The sequence below is a fragment of the Salvia miltiorrhiza genome, chromosome 4, assembly GCF_028751815.1.
Source record: "Salvia miltiorrhiza cultivar Shanhuang (shh) chromosome 4, IMPLAD_Smil_shh, whole genome shotgun sequence".
In the NCBI taxonomy this organism is placed as follows: Eukaryota; Viridiplantae; Streptophyta; class Magnoliopsida; order Lamiales; family Lamiaceae; genus Salvia; species Salvia miltiorrhiza.
The window spans coordinates 54,703,772-54,725,319 of NC_080390.1; the positions used below are offsets into that span (position 1 = coordinate 54,703,772).

General features: G+C 34.3%; 3 protein-coding genes across 3 annotated transcripts; 1 reads left to right on the top strand and 2 right to left on the bottom strand.

The window, feature by feature from the left end:
* Positions 1-910: 910 nt before the first annotated feature.
* On the bottom strand, positions 911-3,788 carry LOC131020746 (uncharacterized). Its single transcript, XM_057949761.1, has 7 exons — positions 3,471-3,788; positions 2,482-2,566; positions 2,328-2,390; positions 2,206-2,253; positions 2,049-2,102; positions 1,389-1,446; positions 911-1,226 (listed from the first exon to the last, which is right to left on the bottom strand). The coding sequence occupies exons 2-7, from the start codon at positions 2,521-2,523 to the stop codon at positions 1,183-1,185; spliced, it is 309 nt and encodes a 102-aa protein (XP_057805744.1). The 5' UTR covers positions 2,524-2,566; positions 3,471-3,788; the 3' UTR covers positions 911-1,182.
* A 969-nt stretch (positions 3,789-4,757) lies between these two features.
* On the bottom strand, positions 4,758-8,694 carry LOC131020700 (uncharacterized protein At1g01500). Its single transcript, XM_057949687.1, has 2 exons — positions 7,787-8,694; positions 4,758-5,506 (listed from the first exon to the last, which is right to left on the bottom strand). The coding sequence occupies exons 1-2, from the start codon at positions 8,468-8,470 to the stop codon at positions 5,276-5,278; spliced, it is 915 nt and encodes a 304-aa protein (XP_057805670.1). The 5' UTR covers positions 8,471-8,694; the 3' UTR covers positions 4,758-5,275.
* Positions 8,695-12,465: 3,771 nt separating this feature from the next.
* On the top strand, positions 12,466-14,677 carry LOC131020731 (heavy metal-associated isoprenylated plant protein 39). The gene is made up of 4 exons (XM_057949742.1): positions 12,466-12,571; positions 12,858-12,907; positions 13,172-13,247; positions 14,052-14,677. The coding sequence occupies exons 2-4, from the start codon at positions 12,902-12,904 to the stop codon at positions 14,444-14,446; spliced, it is 477 nt and encodes a 158-aa protein (XP_057805725.1). The 5' UTR covers positions 12,466-12,571; positions 12,858-12,901; the 3' UTR covers positions 14,447-14,677.
* The last annotated feature ends 6,871 nt before the right edge of the window (positions 14,678-21,548 follow it).

Below are 21,548 nucleotides of genomic sequence, written 5' to 3' on the forward strand. Positions count from 1 at the left end.
TATATATATATATATTTCAGTTCGACTTCCCATTATTTTAGTGTTATTTTTTCATTTCAATAATCAAATACTATGTCTTTGAAAAATAACTAATTCGGTTTAAAATTATCAAAAATGAATTAAATTTTGTATTCGGGAGATTAATTAGGGTTGATTTAATTTGTTTAGGATCATCTAATCAGCTAAAATGGATTGCTGATAAGATTTTTCTTAATCCGTTAGTTTGCGCTTTGTGCCTTCAATGGGTTATCTCTATTTTTTTTCTTTGAACTTTTCTTGTTTTTGTTTTTCAATTTCGTTTCTCAATAAAAATTTTAATTCATCAATCAGCTAAAATGGACAAAGTTAGTATTTTACTGATCATAATAATAAAATATATACTACTAATATTGATTTTCATATATTGGGAGTATTTGTTAGGTAGATACTCTTTTTTCCGCTTAAATATTTTTTCTGCATTTTCACCCACCCACCTTCCACAATTGTTTGGGTGGGGAGTAAATATTCCTCTTATGTATTTTCCTAATTTTATTTCAAGAAATATTTTTAGTTTTTCCTTTATAGAATGGTACATTGCTTGGTGGGAAGTAGTTGGATCACTGACTATTCATTTCTCTTTCCAAAGTCCCTTTAATTTAAATTGAGACTTTGAAGGATTAGATTTCCAAAAAGCATCCTTCAAAAAGAGATCAAAACTTAGGTAGGGAATTTTGTTAATGAAATAATCACATAACACAACATCACATAAAACAAGAAGAGTGATGGCTTATAACTGTGACAAAACACATCAGGTATATATAGTAATCACCACTCATTTATACTCAAAATGTAAACATTATGCATCTATGTATAAATACCTGTGATCAGAATAGGGCAAAATCACATTTAAACAACAAACAACATCACAAAATAGGCTGCAACAACACTAGATTAGACATTCAAGGGCACAGATAACAAAAGTAAGTTGTGACTGAGAGTTTATAAGAAAAATAGGCTACAACACAACAGTCATGGATCAGGAAGACCTCAAATTACAGCAGCAAACTACGTTAGATTAGACGCTGTCATGAATTATTTCTTTTTAGAATAATATGTCTTTATAATTTATATTTTATTTCACTAACTGATGGGATGCAGGTAATTTTGGAGGAACTTCCCGACCTGAGGATTAACGGTTGCTTCTCATTCGCTCGTACTTGTATCTTCCGATGGTGGTGCATGTCCCTCTACACAAGATAACAGATTTAGAATAGTAGCAGAAAATATTTGTAGAGTAGAATAGAGAAACAAAGTAATATTACAGCCATTCAGCAATTTTAGGCAAAGAAAATTGATCAACTGAATGTTTATGTTCAGGAATTACAGAAAAGAGAAAGGACCAGACATACCTTCACCTTCTGATGGTGCATAGGGAGACTTGCGGTACCGCGTCTGCTGTTGTGTAGGCTAGAGCGAAAAATATGGAACAAAGAATATGTCAGGACACAGGCAGAAGAGAAGAAACGAACACATCAAGTGTCAACCAAATGTTCATTAATCAGACCACCAGATACTATAACAACTACTAGTTTACCCCACTTTGCTACTCGAAAACTGCAACTATCAAAGATATCACTTTCATTCGATCTTATCGATCAATTAAATGATAGAAATTGGTCCATAACATCATTAATTTCAATGCAATATAGCTGAAACAAAGGGGAATACCAGCTATGAGCGGGAGCGCAGTATTATAGTATAAGATTAGCAATTGAAATGGGAAATGTTGGGTAAAATGAGATATTTATCCTTCACTTGCTAATCCAAAAAGCTTCTACCTTATTGTGTACAATATCTTGAAGTTGAAGCAAGCTATTAATACATCAGATACTCTAAAAAACTGAAGTCCCCTTTAAGGTAAAGACCAAAAGTAATACTGTATGCTATAAATACAAGCAGCAGAAACTATCATGATGGAGAAGCCATAATAAATTCAAAAATCTCATTAAACGCGCTGATATAATTCCTGTGAACGTAACACACACCACACAAAAAGTACACCTAGTCACCTGTAACTTTGGCCGCAGAGCCTCAAGTGGTCCTTTGGGCTTCCCTGCACCTTGCTGCGATCACAAGACATTGGCGACCACCAACTAGGTTTACATATCAAATTCCACTATGACAAGTTAACAAAACATAAACCGTGCAAAACCCAAATGCGAGTACCTTTCCCAAGGCCCAATCAGCAGAGTCAAAATAGGCTCGTTCATGATCCTGACATCATATGAGGAAATTATAGAAAGAAACCTCAGATAACGGACAAAATCATGGAAGTAGGGCATCAATACCTTAGAAATTAGTGGTGGTTTCTTCGGCATCATTCCTCCATATTTTTTCTTGACAACAGCCTCCTGCAAAAAAGGAACACATGATGAACCTATTACAATATGAACACGGACTGCCTTTACACAATATGCTAAAAGAACATGATCTGGGCACAACTTCCTGCTGTGTTGTCGGCAGGGACCTTTCAGCATCCTCCATGACGATTTCCCCCCGTTCTCTTTCTTCTTCTGCACAAAGAACACTGCACAAAGAACACCAGCACCATACGGCATCACCAATTTCATAATTTGTTCGAGCCTTAATAAGACTACTTTTGTTAAAATATAACTGATCACTCGAGTTTTTCACCTTTTTTTAAGTTCTGCAAGAAAATCACAAGAAAGACAGACAACATGCCTCATATTGGTGACACAAAATCCACATCGCACTATTCGATGAATCCAAACATCTCAATTTGCAGATGCAATTATATGCATTGACAAGTAGGACTCTACATCCAAATTGTATGGCAGCAACATTGCATATAGCACTACATATTCATTCAACCCCTAAAGCTATATAGTCTTAAAATAATGCAATTCAATGACTCATTCTTAGTGTCACTTCACTTGTACTACACCATAACAGCCCAGATGAAAATCATAACCAAACACATCTAAATCCATCCTTATAATTCGTCAATGACTCAAGATAAACACAGTACCCATTGAAGCTTCCGCCTCAATCTAAACCAATAAATGGCAATAGGTAAAAGATAAATCAAAACCATTGTTTTTCAAAAAGTCGTAATATCAAATCATCAATCGAAAAAATAAAATAAAATAAATCAAACTATAACTTCAATATCTGATCCAAAAAAAATAGAGTCTCAAATAAATTCATAAATCTCGAACTCTTTCCGCATCCATTTCATTACATCAGCCTAGATCATGGAGAGGTCTCAGAAATAACTAAATTAAGCTTATATGAATCAAACTGAGATACAAGCATGCTACAAAAACGAATCAGCCGAGCTACAACAGTATTAATTGAAGCAATAACATATAACAATTTAACTAAGACTAATAGAGCTAAAAATTTGGGATTGCAAGCAAATTAAAATAGAACTAAAATCCACAAAAATACAATTGGCGATCTGGAGTTACCTAAAGGAGTTGATTCAAATCTCTTTCCACTTTAGATCGATCGTCTGTGTGCGTGTCAGTTTCTCTGTTTTTGTAAGCAAGGGAAAAATCAATGAATAAAAAATCAAAAGGAATTAGATAACGAAATTCCTTTCATGCCCTGCTTATCTAGAACAATTTTTTTAACATTTCCTTTTAATCGAATATCCATTTCCCCTTGCTACAAATATGAAATAATCCATCATATTTAGACTATATTTGAATAAATGTTCCATTTTGAATTTTTATTTTATTTTGTTTTTATATTAAAGTCATGCTTTGTTTATGGTTAACAAAATTAGATTGATTTTTACCACATCCCTAGTTCCAACTATTTATAAAGAGTCTTCTAAAAAAACAATATATAAAGAGATAAATGTTATGCTATACACCTTATATATAATATAAGTATTTTTGCCTTTAGAGCATATCTTTTTTATTTTGTATAGTATTTATTTTAATTTTAGGCTTTTATAAATTGTTATTAAATTATTAATTTTATAAATTGCATAAAAATCAAAGCTTTATTCATCTATTTTCCGTTTGACTTCAAGTAATTAATAAAATTAATATTCTCAATAATAATAAGATACTTGATGGTTGCAAGACATTGTTCTTGATGACATTTCATAGTAATGTAGGAGTAATTTCTTTCTAGTTTCAAAAAAATGTTCCATTTATACTACGCTCCAAATAAAAAGTTTCATCTATGCTCAAATAAGTGTCCTATTTTAAAATAAAATTTAATTGTCTTATTTTACATGAAAAGTAATGTCAATACTTTCCATTTATTCTCGAATTCAATACAAATTCTTTTTTTTCCCCGGTATAATATAATGAAAATTCTTTAATACTCCCTCCATCCCACGAATCTTAACATGTTTTCCTTTTTAGGCCGTCCCACGAATGTTGACACGTTTCCATTTTTGAGTAATAATTATTACATTCTCTCTCCTACTTTATCACTTTTATACTTTATTAATTACACACTTAAAACACTAATTTACAACTTCTTAATTCCCGTGCCAAAACCAAACGTGTCAAGATTCGTAGAACGGAGGGAATAGTTTATTATTTATTTATTTTCATGTAATCATTAAGGGTAAAAAGGAGCAAATTCATCCATTTTTCTCGCACATAAAATTTGACTCTCGAGAACATTTATTCAAGAATGGAGATAGCAATGAATTTACCCAATATGAAGACAACTATTATTGGAAACTGGAAAGTATATGTTGCAAATCAAGATATAATTAACCAACAAAGATATGTAAGTAAATAGGCATGGAATTAAACAGAATAAGTGATCTCGAACAACACAAACAACTCTACAGCAATGCATTACAAAAGCAGCAATGGCTTGTACCGCAAATGGCTACTTATTTGGACAGTGAAGAGAACAAAATTGGCTTAACATGTCTGGACTTTGAGAGTAAAAAAGGAAAAAGTAAAAAAAATAAAAAAAAAAATAACTACACAAAAATGATCTGTTGGGGGAAAAGACGATATACATCTAAGAGGGAAGATACACAAGAGTACTTCACACAAGGCCAATTATATCACATTCGCTACACAAACATTACCCGGTGGCACACACATTGTTGGACGACGCCCTTCCTCAAAGCGGCAGGCACCCTTTTTTACGAGACACGACTTTTGTAAACAACCCCGTGAAATGCTATATACTATAGAGCTTCTCGCCTCCTAGGCTGCGTTGTGGTGGTGGTAGTATGCTTCCATCTCCAATGCGATATTCCTACGTTTTTCCCTAAGTGAGGATGACCGAATTAGAAGAACCTCCTCCTGAAACCCCTAGTCGTGGCTTGGTATGATCTCATCAGCAGCCCGACACCTATCCCGACACCAAGGCACATCCCTAGCCCTATCCCCACACCAACCCTTACACCAGCATTGAACCACGAGAGCTGCCCGTCTTCACCAGGATACATATCTTCAGAGTAATAGCTGTATGCAACTTTCCCCTCCGACTCCTCATCATCCATATCAGCTGCCATTAACTGCAGAACAAAAACCATCCAGTTAAACATGAAAAATTAACATCAAGACACTGAGAGTGAAATCTCTCTCAACACCCAGTCTGGAAAATGGCTACCATGTGAAGCAGAGCTGGATAGCCTAACCAGAGAAACAACATATGATTAACATCTTTTTCTGTTCTGCAGCGTAGTGGAAACAAGAATCGAGCAAACAGCCGAAGTATTTCTTAAAGCACTCTATTATGTCATTTATGTGCTTCTGTTATGTCCAACATTTCTTCTCACAAGCTTCACTCACTAGTATTTCCACCGGACAAGTGACGCCTTCAGGAGATACTTGCAGTGCGCACACATTCAAAGGTTTACGAGTTGGCTATAATTAGCCTACAGGGGATCAGGTTTCTCTCATGTTCCTTCCAAACAAAATCCGTGGTCAACCTCATGTGATCTCCGATGTCATTGTACCATGTAAACAAGAGCATTGTTCTACATCTAGTTACCTTACATGGATGGTATGCCTTTTAAAGTAGACTACCTACCCCAAATTCATTACTCTTGCTTCCTAATTTGGAAGTACAAAATAAGACTCAATTCAGAAAATGGGAATTATCACCCAGAAACTACCCTCTCAAGTAATGGTCAGTTTACAGCCCCTACAAGGAAAAAGGTGCAAAGTAAATAGAGCAAAAATTTTGTACCCTAATTTACAATTACAACTTCATGCAAGGTGAAATTGGAGTCAGAATCTCGAGACAGGGAGGTCCTGAAGATACCCATAGAAGATAAATTACATTTTGATTAACTATGGCACATAACCATTACTGACTAACTTGTTAGTCTGCAGATCCTCAACCTTACTGTTGATGGGAAGGAAAGCTACAATGTTCCTCAATCATTTGGAAAATCTGATACTCTGATTAAAATTGGAAAGTATAGAGCATACACTAAAGCTTCTATATATAGCAGTGGGTAGTGAGAGATGAGCCTAGAGCACGAGTAATCACAGAAACTGGAAACTACACTTTACCTTTTACGTAAAAATCCATAAAATTCTATCAACTCTCCTTGACTAAAGTGCATTTTCTAGGTTGGCTTCTTGCAACTAGTACACAATTGATTGGACCTTGAAAGATGTAATTGAACTTTCGCAGCTAACCGTCATATTTTCCATAAATCACTCAATAATGATACATTAATAATGCTAAAGTAGAAGGTTCATACACCAGGATTTCGCAATAGAAGTAGTTGTTTCTTGAACATCCAATGAAAAATGGGAAATGTTCTAAAAGGCACTAGAGACGGCTAGGGCCAAGCGGCCTAGGCAAGTTTAGGCGGAGACAATTTGGGCAAAAGCAAGGTCTGCCTGGTGCCTAAATGGACCTAAGGTGCCTACCCTGGGGGCCTATCTGACCCACGCAACAGCGAAGTACAAACCAAAATGAAAGATATATGGAGGAGAATTGTCATTAACAAAAAAAAATACCTTCAGTGTGGAGATTCAAAGGAGATGGATTTTTGCATTTGATACATTACTGATACACTTCTTTTAGGACTAAAACATAAGGGAAATCTCACATCATATTGATTAAAAGGTACAACTACTGGCAACAAGCCTCAAGCATATCATCTTTTTTGTTATATGATTGAGTATTCATTAAAAGGATGCGCACTTTAGATACATAGGATTAAGTATTTGAAGCATTACATGATCCAACAAGCTCAAAGTTGTTCAATCCATCAAAATATGTAGTGTTTGTATCTATAATCTATACATGCTATATAGCCAAAGTACACTCCCCCTAAGTGGAAAGTAGGACTTATCTGTTGGTTCATGAACTTGTGTCTTACTATTCCTATAGGTAGTAGGAGAAAAAAAAATTAGAATGTTTCTCTTATTACATCATACCTAAGAGGGAGAAAAGACAGAGTTGCCTTCAACATTGAACTATATATGATAAGATTTTCCTTTAGAGAGAATCTCCAAAAGAACTAACAACTAAAAAAGCTGCCATTATCATGGGATCATAATCAAAACCAGCCCTATGCTCAGCCTAATACTAATCTTCAGTTTCATGAGGTACACAATTTAACTTACTTATGCAGAAAAAAGAGCCTAATTTGATTCCTAACTAATAGCCCACTCTAATTTGATGTTTCCACTATTGCTTTGCAAGTAATTGCTTCAACTCTCATATTTGCAACATTTCTTTTAACACTGAATAAATGACACCATGTTTCAGATATATTAATCATAGCTTAAATACCCAATCATATAAAAAAAAGAGCTTAAATCCAAATTACCTGCAATTTTCGCTGTCTCACCAGCCCATTACACAAATTCCCTTGTTCCTTCCCCATCTCCTCGTCCTCGGGGATTGCATCAAGCATCATTCCTTGCCTCGCCTTCCTCCGCGGGCTAACCAACACCGTCTTCATCAAAATCACAGGCGTTCCGGAGCAACAACCGGCTACATAAACTTCGATGGATGGGGAGCATCCCCCTTTCCTCGGCTGCAGGAGCGCCGAGCTCTTATTCGTGATGGGCGTCGCCGCGTAGCACTCGATACTCCACCCCGATTTCGAATCGTTATCCAACGCGCTCTCATTGCTCCAGGCGTCAGCCTTCTCCAGCGAGCCACAGAGGATCAAATCCAAATCATCCCTCTCCTCGCACACCTCGAACTCCGCGGGGCCCGATATCTTGACGCTATCGGTGCTGACGTACGTCACCTCGGAGGAGTCCTTGTTGACGCGATCGCGGCGGAGAGTGATGGAGACGGCGTCGGACGAGGGGATGCGCGCGCCGTTGATCTCGAACGAGACGCCCACCTCCCGCCTGAGGTGGCGGAGCTTCAGCTGGTCCGGGAGGTTCTCCACCGCGCAGGGGGCGATTCGGACGTAGAAGAGGCGGATTTCCAAACACCCGCCGGTGAAGATCGGCGGCCTGTAAATCGATAGCTGCAAATCGTCCTCGTTTTTGCCCATTCTCCAAAAAACCCTAAGCTTCGAACAATCTAATTTGGAAATTCTCGAATAAGAATCACTGTGTTTGGCTCATTTGGGAATTCAGGAATAATCAAATTGTTGTGGAATTTAGGGTTCTTTTCCGAGGGTAATTTGAGATTGAGAAGATGGAAAAGGAAAAAAGAATAATAGGGAGAAAAGGGAGAGGCACAAGGACAAGTGGAGCGTGATGGTCACACGCGTCGAGCGCGGGTGGGATCTGACAGGATTGCGGGAAAATCTAAACGCGCCCGCCCACGTGGGGCCCATAATGTGGGGCTGCGCTTCGCCGGGTCCCCACCCGAGATTTCCACACACTGTGATATCCGGGTCGGGTTGCGCCTACGATCCACCTGTAATTCGGGTTTGGGTCGGCTCCGGTTATTACCGATTATTAAGAACATAAACGAGATCAATATTTTTTTTTTTTTTTTTTTGATCGGTCAAAGTCATGTTAGATGTTAGTAGTTAGTTCCCCATCCACTCCAAGAACCACCTTATCTCTCCATTCACCAAACTCCACCTTATATCTCCAATCACCAATTCGTTCCCAAGAGGGATCGAACCCGGGTCACTTCACTTAAGTGAGGACCCGGTGGCCAGTGGGCTAAGCCCCCTGGTTCATAAACGAGATCAATATAATATCATGAATTTAAAAACATGCCATTATAGACTAGTCTATAGATTTTTAATTCATGCATTTATTACTCCCTCCGTCCCTAAAATAACTTCCTCTTTTTTCATTTTGGGACGTCCCCCAAATAACTTCCTCTTTCTTTCTTTCTTTCCATTTTTGGAAACCTACCCCACCACTAATAATACTTTATTTATTCTTACTTTTCACTTTTCACCACTCTCAATACTAATTATAACACTTTTCACAACTTTCAATAATAATTATATCACTTTATCTCCACTATCAATACACTTTACAACTTTTTATTAAAACTCGTGCCGTCCCCAAAGAGGAAGCCATTTCAGGGACGGAGGGAGTATTATTTTAGATATTTTTATTTGTGTTTAATGCATGCTTGTAAATAAAAATATGTTGAAAATTAATTATATAATGCATAATATTCATCGAATATCATTCTTATTTTACACGTTATTTACTAATAATTAGAAAAACAGATATTTTGAAACATTCTCTCTACTTACCATGATCCTTGTTGGTATGCTTTTCTATTACAATACTCACAACGATTCTATACACAAATTTTAAGATTGATAAATATCATATCTTTGAATTTACGATATGGAGTTTAATTTATTATATCTTTAATTAGCATCTGCAAAAATAAGTGGATCGATCCTAAATTATCGGCTAGACATAAACCAATGTCTAGGAGGTGTGACAGGTGTCCAAATATTTTATACAGCTTCAAAACATGTGAAAAAGTGAATGAAAATATATGTTTTTCAACATTTTTCATCAAATATAATGCATTCTTAAAGAAAAAAGAACACATATATTATGAATTTATATCAATAATATTATTATTGTGAGAACATGCAAGCAGAGCACTTTATATGCAAAAGGAGAGAGATTTAAGGTTCAATAATTTTATTTTGTGTTCTTAAAATAAATTAAACGAAACGAGTGATTTTATGGCCCATTTCAAAACTTGGTTGATAAATGACGAAAAATTGCCCAATTCTAAATTATTTGGATTGCGTCTAAACCGGCCCGTGTATAAATGAGATTGATAAATGACGAAAAAAAAATTATGAACATTCTTTTTGAAAAAAATAAGCATAAACCTATGTATATTTCAAAGAGGCACTCCCCCGTGCAACCGATTGCACCGTGTAATTGGTTTCTGAATAACACTACTTCAACATACAAATGACAGTGTCATTTGTATGTTGAAGTAGTGTCATTCGAAAATGTTCAAGTGTCATTTCTCGAATGAAGTAATATCATTATAAAAATCAATTGCACGATGCAACCGATTGTACCGGAGTATTTGTGTATTTCGAATACCCCTTATAACAAAACCTTAGGATCGATATCTAATGGTAATATCTAAAAATCTTATTGATGATGATGATGCTAACTATAATATTTTACGATGTTACCGACAAAAATTTGAAGGATCTACTAACATATTCACTAAGTAAATATTAAATTAATTCAAATCAAGTGCTACGTACAATACCCCTCCATAGTTCGAAATTAATAAAAAAAAAAACAATAATAAATATTTTATTTCTTATAAAAAACAACTATGAATATTTGAGAGACAAGATTAGTTTGACACCCTCTCAAGTCTCAACACTTGTCAGAAACACGAATATTTTAATTAATAACGTTAACCAGATGAAATATAAGAGATACTTCAACAAATTAAATAAATAAAGAAAATCCAAACTACATTAAAATAATACATGTTTTCTGCTCCAACTTGTATACGTAGTCGTTTCTTATTGAAAAATTTGATTATTAACACATGCACACACATGAATAATTAATTGCTGGTAGGGGCCAGCCAAAGGTGAAATAAATTATACTCCAAAAATAATTATATAGTTCTAAATTACACCAATATGATCTAAGTACAAGTGGCCTATATATATATAGTCACAACACCCATTTAATGCAGATAAATAGGTCGGCTCATTTCCCTACCATACCTCTGAAAAATAGAAAGGTGAATTCCTCAATGCCAAGTATACAAATCTATAATATGTGCTACCATTCGATAACTAATCAAATAGTGAATTTATGGCATGTAAATTATAAAACTAAGAATAATTTTTCATACATCATGATATTCGACGAGTCGAGTCAAGACAATTTTTTGGAGTTGAAATACGCATGGCACAATTGATATAAAATTTATAGTTTATAATCTAAATATAAAATAAAATTAATCAGGGCTGACGTAGAAGAAGTCTTTAGTAGGGCTATATTTTCTAAATTTTGATTTCGAGAGTTTCGAAAGACCTTTTTTTATGATTTAATTTAATGACGTTATAATAAATTACACAAAATATCGATAATTTTATGAACTGAAAAGAATAATAGTAAAGATCCCGTATTTATCCTCGTGTAAGTCCGCCACTTAAGAGTGGTAATTCCGATACGATTTTTTTTATACACTCGTAACTGAATCGTATCCAATAAGGATTCGACTGACCAAAAATTGCGATTTTGATTTGGATTTCAATTAGTGAATTCAAATTTGTTTGGTTAATCGATACACTCACAAATCAATGAGATATACACCGATTATCCACTTCCACACACCCTCTGTTCAAATCACGACACTAACATGAATTTTTTTTTTTGTATTGTTCGATTACCCCAGATCATTTATACACGTATCATGCTTATTTTTAGGACATAATCTCACTTTATCTTTTTAACCACAATCAATGATTTCTACATAACTTCACACTCAATTCAACCATACTCATTCATTTCTACACAGTGGAACCTTTTCCTCACTCAATACATTATCTACTAACCATTTCTTAAAACTCGTACCGTCCCCCAAGTAATACATTCTTATGAGACGAATACAGTGTTACAAAAATAATTAAAATAATACTCCCACCGTCCCACGAATCTTGACATGTATTTTTTTTGGGGCTGTCCCACGAATCTTGACACATTTCCAAATAAGGTAATAATTATTATCTTCTCTCTCCTACTTTATCACTTTTATTACATTCTCTCTCCTACTTTATCACTTTTATACTTTATTAACTAAAACACTAATCCACAACTCTTTAATTTCCGTGTCGAAACTAAACGTGTCAAGATTCGTGAGGCTGATGAAATATTTATCCTAAAGAATTTACTATACCAAACTACTTTCCCATGCGGAGAAATTAAGAATGTGAAAAAGGCAAAATCTTGGCCAGCTCGGACATAAACATGCAGAATCTGTAGATACGTAAGGTGTAATCAACAAAGCCCTCGATTCCGCGCGTGGGAATATTGCCGTAGCCTCTATTTATTACACTGTTTTACTCTCTCTCTCTCTCTCTCTCTCACTTCCCATTTCCTTTGGAGAAACGCGCACTGATTCCCATTTCTCTTCTCCACTTTTCTCATCTAGTGAGAGAAACAGAGAGGTGGGCAGAGATGCACTATTGTTTTTCTATCTTTCAAATTTTCCCCCCTGCGATATTTTTCTAAATTATTTGGTTTTTAGTTAAAGAGGCATTCTTGGTTGTTTTGTTTGTACCACAATCTTGTCTTGTATTTTCAAATAGCCCATAATTCAGCAGCCTCTGTCTCTTTCTCGCACCATCACTTTTTTCCCCATTTCTCTGTCTTCTCCCTCTTATTCTCAAGTTTTTGAACACTAGTAGCCATTTTTGATTCCTCTTCATCACTTATCTCATCTGCATTTTTCAGGCTCTCACAAATTTATTTCTCCTTTTTCAGCACCTCAACGAAACATGAAGGTTGGATTCTTTTCCCTTTTCTCGACTTTTGCATGAATCTTTCCCCTTTTTATCTTCTTTTTCTTAGAGGATAATTAGCTTTCTTTGTTTCTTCAATGATTGTGTGTGTGTGTTTCTGCAAAGATTGTTGCTTTATGTAAGCCCGAGATCTTGCACTTTTTTCTTTTTCTGTTTACTGAAAATAAAATAAAATCGTGGACTACTTTATTTCACTTATATATTTAAATTTATTTTTGTGGAAATTAATGTTTAGTGTTTCTGCAGAAGTTTGTTCTGAAACTGGATCTGGAAGAGGACAGAGACAAAAGAAGGGCTCTCAAAACAGTGGCGACGCTTTCAGGTTTTTGTTGTAACAAATAATTTCTTACTCTTTTATCTTCATAGTTGAAGCTAGAAAAAGAAAAAAAGAAAAAAAAATTGCTGCAAAATGGCACATGTTTTTAATGATAATTGAAACAGGGAAGAAGATTATTGTGATGTAGATAAGATTGAAACCAATGCTGGAGATGTAGAGATTGTTTTGATATTGTTTGGATCATGTCCAAATCTTGTTAAGTGGTGGTTGTATTCCTAGTTCAAATCCTCCATCATAATACAATGATTCACTATTGTGTTTAATCGAAAAAATACGTATAGTATAGCATGATATATATATTTACCACCCGGGGTGGTGTTCGATTTGGTGGATTAGATAGGATTTAGTCTCGTGATATGTTGTTTGATCGGGTGGACTCGGCCCGATACTTAGTCTTGGGACATAGTCATGTAGAATTAGTCTTGTCTTATGAGTTTTGAATCCCGCTATGACTCCATTTAATCTCGAGTAACCGAACACAATCTTAGTATACATGCATTTGGTGAAATAGATCGAAACCGCGAGATTTAGAAGTTTTTGGTTGAGGTACTCTTGTTTGGACTGAGGAAGGGAATGAAAGCGAAGAGAACTTAGAGACGACTAAGCGCAGGCTGTTGATAAGACGTTTTGATTCCAATCAGTAGGTTTGGGGTTCGAGACACCGTAGGGTGGGTAAGGCTAGTGTGTGTGTGTGTGAGTGTGTTTTTATTAATAGATTTAACATGTGCATGTTGCAAATGTAGATCAAGTGATGCACATTAATTGACATTTATGCCCTTGATGGTGCAGGAATCGACGAGATCACCGTCGACATGAAGGGGAAGACGCTAATGGTGGTTGGGACAGTCGATCCGGTGAGGGTGGTGAGCAAGCTGCGCAAGAAGAACTGGCGAGTGGACATCATCTCGGTCGGCCCATCCAAGGATCCGGAGAAGAAGGAGGATGGGAAGAAAGACGAGGCGAAGAAGGACGAGGAGAAGAAGGACGAGGGCAAGAAAGAAGAGCCCCAAAAGGAAGGCAAGAAGAAGGAGGGCGAGGCCAAGAAAGACGACGAGAAGAAGGCGGAGACGGACCCCGTTGTCGGCACGGTGATGCCGTTCCGGCAGTATTATCCGCCGATGAACACATACTACTATGTGCACCACAGCATGGAAGAGAATCCAAATGCGTGTGTGATCTCTTAAGGTGACTCTTGCCCTGTTTTCCCCTGCTTCAGAAAAACAGAGCAACTCTGCTCACGCATGATAAGGCTATAATGGTCTTTTAGGGATTTTGTCATGTGTATATATGATTGTAATAATGTTTTTTTTTGTTTCTTTTTCTTTATAAAAAAAATTTGAAATTTTATCATGCACATAATTTTGTTAGACTCAACAGTTGAGATCCTTGCTGTAAAGTTGGTGTGCTGTTTGTAACCTTCTCTGTTATATTTTATGATGCAGACAAAAAAAATAGAATGGGTAAAGCGAAATGGGTTGTGACGTCTCATTTATGATAGGACAAGCCATTTTATTTATATCTATGTGAATTCTTTTCAATACAAATTATATAAATTGATCAAGCTACAATTGAGCTAGTAGAAATTAAGTGAAATCATGAAATAAAAATACAACTCATATAGGTGAAATTTAACCAATAATCCCTCACAAAAGATAAAATTTTGAATTCTCAACCTTGTTGTTTAGACTAGGCTTCATAGAAATAATACCTAAGCAATATCATTGCTACTTTTTTACGTGTAGGTAGTTCAAGAATATTTTTCATGTACTTTTATAAAATATAACAAAATGAGGGTGAGAGTTTAATGAGAATCATATCTTTGCGCATGCATGTACGTATAAAATTCATGAATAAGAGAAAGTTAACGTGAATAAATAAATATAACATATAAATATAATTAAAAATCAACTATCGTGGTTGTGCATGTACAATGAATTTTATGTGTTTGTGTAGTATTCTTACAATTCTCACATGAAAATCACCTAATCATTTTCTTCACAACATATGCTACAATTACAAATTATTAAATATAAATGAGAACAAAAAGATGGTTGATGAATTTGTTTTCTATATGTGATGGAAAGAGTTGAACAAATTTTTTGTTGGTCACAAAGACAAGAACAAAATGAAGTTTTAGACTATGTTATAATTATGGTTTTGAATTGGAGAAATCACCTATCAACTATCAATCTATAATCATCATAAGGCATAGGGCTTTTTGACTTTATAGCTAAAACTTTGGGGCAAATAATAGATTAATAGTATACATAAAGAGAAAAACAAAAATTTTAGGGCATTCGACAATCGAAAGTAGTAATAGCCCAACCATTCGTGGTGGAGGTGACTTTGATTAAAACTGGTATTTACTCATTTTCTATCTTGTCCTTTTGTTGACTAAGAATATGATATTTCTTCAATGTGCAATTTTTTTTAGACTATACGAGTTTTAATAAAATATGGTTGGAGTTATTAATAAATAATAATTTTATTTTAAATGTGATTAGAATTGTGTGAAACATGTTACTATAAATAGAAGTAGTAAAATTTTCATAAACGGATCGAAAAGAAAATTGTGACAATTTTTTTGTGATCAGATCAAAAAAAAAATTATGACATTTTTTTCGTGTACGAATAAAGTAGCTTTTGTACTGTGTGTATAATGAATACATTTTTAACACTATTTTATACATAAACCATAAAACATCTTGTTCAATTTTAGTGATTTTAAATTAAAAAAAAAAGTTAGGAGGGAAAGAAGAATATGTAGCGCATTAAAATTTGAAAGTTCGAAGTCTTTTAAAAAGTAAAATCTGAAAGACATAGGTAGACATAAAATACTTCATTCGTTCTATGAAGCATGATCAAGTTCTTTTCAGCCACAAGGGATTCGAACTCAAGATCTTTGGCATTAGATATTAATTTCTTATCGTTTGACCAACATACACACACAAAGGACAAATTAAAAAGAAAACTTGATCATGATTCGTGGGACGGAGACAGTAAATTTTTAAGCAAAGTGCTCATCAAATAAAAATTCTCTTCAAATATTTCTTGTGATATCGACAAAATTAAATAAAAATTGGAAACCTCGCCTCTTCCTATCCTCAAACATAAAGTAATTATTGCGGTGTACGAAAATGGTCGGTTAAGTAGGGCATACCAAAGGCAAAATTAATTATTGGTTGTGAAATTTTAGGTACTCATTTTTCAATCAAGTTGATAATTAGAAAATGACATTTGCAGTTTGGCGTCAATTTTTGCAATAAAGTGAAAATGACACAAGATTCACTCCTAATTGCAGTAAATCCAAATAAAAAGAGAAACATGCATGGCTCAAATTAAGCGTGCCACGTCATCTTCATTTGTGCTTTGATTTTTTTTTTTTATTATTTTAAAATGTGTGTTTCGAATTATTTTTTTTTCATTTACTTAGTTGGTTTGGTAGAGACAATATTCGGTTGTAAATCCAATTATGCTTATGTAGTTATGTTGATGCCAATCGTAATAAATAAGAACGATTTCAAAATAGACATATGTCACCAAGTTTAGTTGAGAGCTATTATTGGTCGTTTGATTATTTGAAATTATACTAATTGGATATTACTCAAAATTAAATGAATTTAAAATTATATAAGATAAATTTAGTTATAGAGAAAAGATTAGGATTCGTAATCATGATTAATTTTACGTGGTATTGTCTCGAAATCAAAATATAGCCAGAGTCTTTCTAATCAAAAAACATATCATGAGAGTAAACCAAACGTCACCTATATTTATGATTATCTTTCAATGTGAGATGTCCCACAGACGATTCTAACTTTTTTAATAATAAAATATAATTACATATCCTAATTAAATAGAATAATTAATAATCACACAATTAAATTAAAATATACAAAATTATTATTGAAGAAAAAAAATAAAAGAAAATAAAAAAATGGACTAGGGATTCGAAGCGGGTAAAAGAAAATTAATACACTGGATTTCAAGTGTATTTATAGGGTCGACAAGGTTGATTATTTTTATAATTATTTCACGGTTTTTTCTTATGCTTAAATATAAACAAACCTCTAAAAAAAGTAACCAAATTTGCACCGATAAAAATAAGAGAGAAAAAACAAAAAATAAAAAAGAGATTACGCATGTAATTGGGCTTGGATGTGAAACTCTTATTGGGCTTTATACTGCAAAACAAATTCGGTCAATTATTCATATTCTTTAGGGAAAATTGCACCTAAATACACAAACTTTGTCGAAAATCCATATTTGACGCGAAGTTAGGATTTTACATTTTAATACACCAATTTAAGAAATTGTTCAATTTTGACACAATTTTGAATTCCGGCGACCGGGATATTGACGTGGCAGCCGGAATTGCCACGTCACACACACACACACACTCCACTCTCTCTCTCTCTCACCCCACTCTCTCTCTCTCTCTCCACACGTCAGCTCCCCCACCCCACCCCTCCCCCCCCGGTCGGACCCTCCTCCTCCCCAAATTGTGGCCACGATTTCTGGCGAGCAGCAGCGATCCCCCGCCGTCGTCTACAACCTTCTGGAGACCGACGGGCACGGCGACTCAGCGTACTGCAGTGCCTTTGACGAGGAGAGCGAGTTCGACTGGGAGTCGAGATCGTCGACCTGACCCGAGGTCTCGGCGCCGGTGGACGCAAGGGCAAAGCGGGCGGCAACCTGGATCTCGATCTTCGGCGGATTTTCGGGGAAATTGAACTTGGCGTTGCCCAGATCTTCGCCGAAGGCACACGCCGCCTTCTCCACCATGGTCAATCGGCGGCGGCGACCTGGATCTCAGCAGTAGAGGGCGGCTGGGGGCTCGACGGCAGCGGTGTGGGGAGGAGGAGGGTCCGACCGGGGGGGGAGGGGTGGGGTGGGGGAGCTGACGTGTGGAGAGAGAGAGAGAGAGTGGGGTGTGAGAGAGAGAGAGTGGAGTGTGTGTGTGTGTGTGACGTGGCAATTCCGGCTGCCACGTCAATATCCCGGTCGCCGGAATTCAAAATTGTGTCAAAATTGAACAACTTCTTAAATTGGTGTATTAAAATGTAAAATCCTAACTTCGCGTCAAATATGGATTTTCGACAAAGTTTGTGTATTTAGGTGCAATTTTCCCTATTCTTTAATTACTATGATATGCGTAAATATTCATTTTACATTTTCACTTTTTTATTTATCTAAGCCGATGCATGTCATATATTATAGTTACATATTTAAATTCCATTAGTTAAAGTAGTGGCACAATGATTATGCATATTTTACGATTTAAAATCCCAATTTTCTGATTTTTTTTCAACATTTCACCATCTTTATCTTCCCTCTCTTGGGCCACTATTGGGCTTGGGCTTTCTTTGTTAGCCTAAACATCCGTACTTTTAATTTTGTCGGTGAAATATGAGATGGCAAATAATTGATTTAATTATCTATAAACGAAATGTTTCTTGAATTTCTGTAATTCTCTTATTGAATTTTTTCCATTAAATTGTTATATACTTTAGCATAATTACTAGATTGGGAAATTAGTCAGATTTTGAGTAGCATTTTGGAAATGTTAGAAGCCGGCCGTCCCACTACGGTAGAAACCTCCTATATGATTACATTATATAAATTTAAACTCTATATAGTAATTAAAGATAAGGGTTTCGACTTGGGATAATTAAATTTAAGAATAAACTCCACATTGTAATTTGTAATGTTATATTTGTAATTTTGTATTGGAACCTCGTGTCTTTGGCTGCTCTCATGTTGGTTGTCTTGTCCCTATGATCTTTTTTTCAGTGTCTCGATGAGCTTTCTGTGCTTTTAAGGGTTCTTTCCTTCATTTTTTTTTTAGTTTTGCAATAAAATCCTAATTTAAAAATAATTGGAAGACATTTTGTCTTTTGTGGTGTATATAATACTCCCTTCGTCCCCAATAAATATAATTAGGTGCTTTCAGTACGAGTTTTAATGAAAATTTATTTAAAATATTAATAATGGAGAAAAATGTCTCACATTAAAGATATTGTTTAGTAGATTGTGGGTAAATACTGTAATATATAAAGGTAAAATTATAAAAATTATGTGTGACATAGTATCAAAAAATAAAATTGCACATAAATTTGGATGACATACCAAAAATGAAGGTATGCATAAATATGAGGGACGAATGAAGTAAATAAGTAATAATACTTCCTCCATCCGCCACATAACTTATTAGGAGAAAGGGACACAAATTTTAAGACGAAATTATTAAGTATATTGGAAGTACTGAAAAAATGTTATACTATTAAAGTGGTGCATATGAGTTATACTTAGTAATGAGAGTTGTGAAAATGCGAAAAGTAAAACTAAGTAGGATATTATTAGCAGTGTCCTAAAATAATTGAAAGAGAAATTATTTGGGGGACGACCCAAAAAGAAAAGTTAAGAAGTTATTTGGGGGCCGGAGCGAGTATATTTTAGTAGGAAATAAATAATATAATACTAATATTTTAAAAACTTATCAAAATTTATTATATGTATATAAGTTAATATTAAATATATACCTCATCCGTCCACAAAAAATAGTCCTAGAGAAGATGACGGCAAGGGTTTTAATAAAAATGATTGAGTTTATTGTAAGTGCAGAAAAAATCTCACTGAAAAGATAGTATTGATAATTATAATGATAATTCAATATATTATGAGGGAGAGATAAGAGCTCACCATGTAATAGAAAGTTGAAAAAATGGAAATGGACTAATTTTTGTAAACGTTCCAAAATAGCAAAAATTAACTATTTTTTGTGGACGGAAAGATTATAACACAAAAAATATCGGGTACTTATTTGTTTGTGCTATGTCGTTTGACTTGCTTCACTACACGTCTACACTATCTGTTGACATTTTCTTTAGATATTATCAACCATATCATATAGGATCAGTTGTCAACAATATATAAGTTCACTTCAATTAATAATGATTAATTGATTATATAAGTTCTAAGTTTCTACTCAAAGAAACCATTGAACTAGACCAAATATTCACATACATAGAATATATTAATTGATGTTCCGATCATATATATATATATATATATATATATATATATATGATTAATTTTAAAGTAATTCAAGCTATAACTCGATAAATAAAAATAAGAAATTATTCAACCTAGATTTAATTAGTTGATACACATAGCACCTAGTTAAAGCAATACAAAACTCAAGTCATACATAAATTTACATAAACTTTGGAGAGAGTGGATAAGTCACATGCATTGATCTTGACTCAAAATCAATAAACATTAGCTGGCACAGTCATAATAATATAATAAATAATGTTTTATGAGATAAATTATTAGTGTAGATAAGTAGTGGGATGCCAATGTATATGTGTGTGTGTGTGTGTCTTTTTTCTTTTTCTTGTAATTTTATTTTAGTGGAAATGTTAAAAGGTGGCTATGGTCGCTAGCTTGCGTATCCTATTGTAGATAAGTCCGAAATTCTTTATTTTTATTGTAAATTCTATCAAACTACATAATTGCACGGTATACTAAGTTATTAATATATGTTTAACATATAATTACAATATAAAAATGAATTGGAAAGAATAAAAGGAATAGTCAATTATCTAGAACTCAACTAATGTTGCTTTCAAATTGTTTGTTTTTTTAATAGTTCATTCCATTATTTGTTAAATCACGATTTTATTAAAAAGAAAAAAAAATCTATGAATCTTTAAAAATAATAACGTCCATAAGGATCGAATCTCATTGAAACTTCTTCGAAAAAAATTCAGCCAAAAAAAAATCCCTTGAAAATAAAAATAAAAATAAAAATATTCATCTATTACAACCAGAAAAGAAAAAGAACTCTAAAGTGTGGATCAAACCAAAATGCAAGCAACAATTAATATCCATTTTATTCCCCCATTTCATGAGTCACGGCTGCATTTTACTTAATTAATTATTTCACGCACAAACACATACATGACTTAACCAAAAAATAAAGAATTGTGCTATTTAGCTATTACGGCCAGCCATATTTAAAAACTGGTAAAAAAAAAAAAAAATTGATTCAAAATAAAAAATAAAACTATTTTTATTATTTGTCCACATAACTAGCTAAATCATGTTTTGTTTTGAACAGGGACGGATCTAAGAATTTAATTAGGACTGGGCGAGATTTCATCGGATGTTTTTAATGAATTTTTAGTAAAGAAAACATACCGGGCGACCGCCGAGATTTCATCAAAATATATACATATATATAGGTAATAAAAAAAAAATTTGACCGGACGACCGCCGAGG

Coding starts and splice junctions, on each gene's coding strand:
- LOC131020746 (XM_057949761.1), bottom strand. CDS start 2,523: ATGGAGGATGCTGAAAGGTCCCTGCCGACAACACAGCAGGAA. Junction 2,391..2,481: donor TGCCGACAACACAGCAGGAA/GTTGTGCCCAGA, acceptor CCTTTTTTGCAG/GAGGCTGTTGTCAAGAAAAA. Junction 2,254..2,327: donor AACCACCACTAATTTCTAAG/GTATTGATGCCC, acceptor ATATGATGTCAG/GATCATGAACGAGCCTATTT.
- LOC131020700 (XM_057949687.1), bottom strand. CDS start 8,470: ATGGGCAAAAACGAGGACGATTTGCAGCTATCGATTTACAGGCCGCCG. Junction 5,507..7,786: donor TGAGACAGCGAAAATTGCAG/GTAATTTGGATT, acceptor TTTGTTCTGCAG/TTAATGGCAGCTGATATGGA.
- LOC131020731 (XM_057949742.1), top strand. Junction 13,248..14,051: donor AACAGTGGCGACGCTTTCAG/GTTTTTGTTGTA, acceptor TTGATGGTGCAG/GAATCGACGAGATCACCGTC.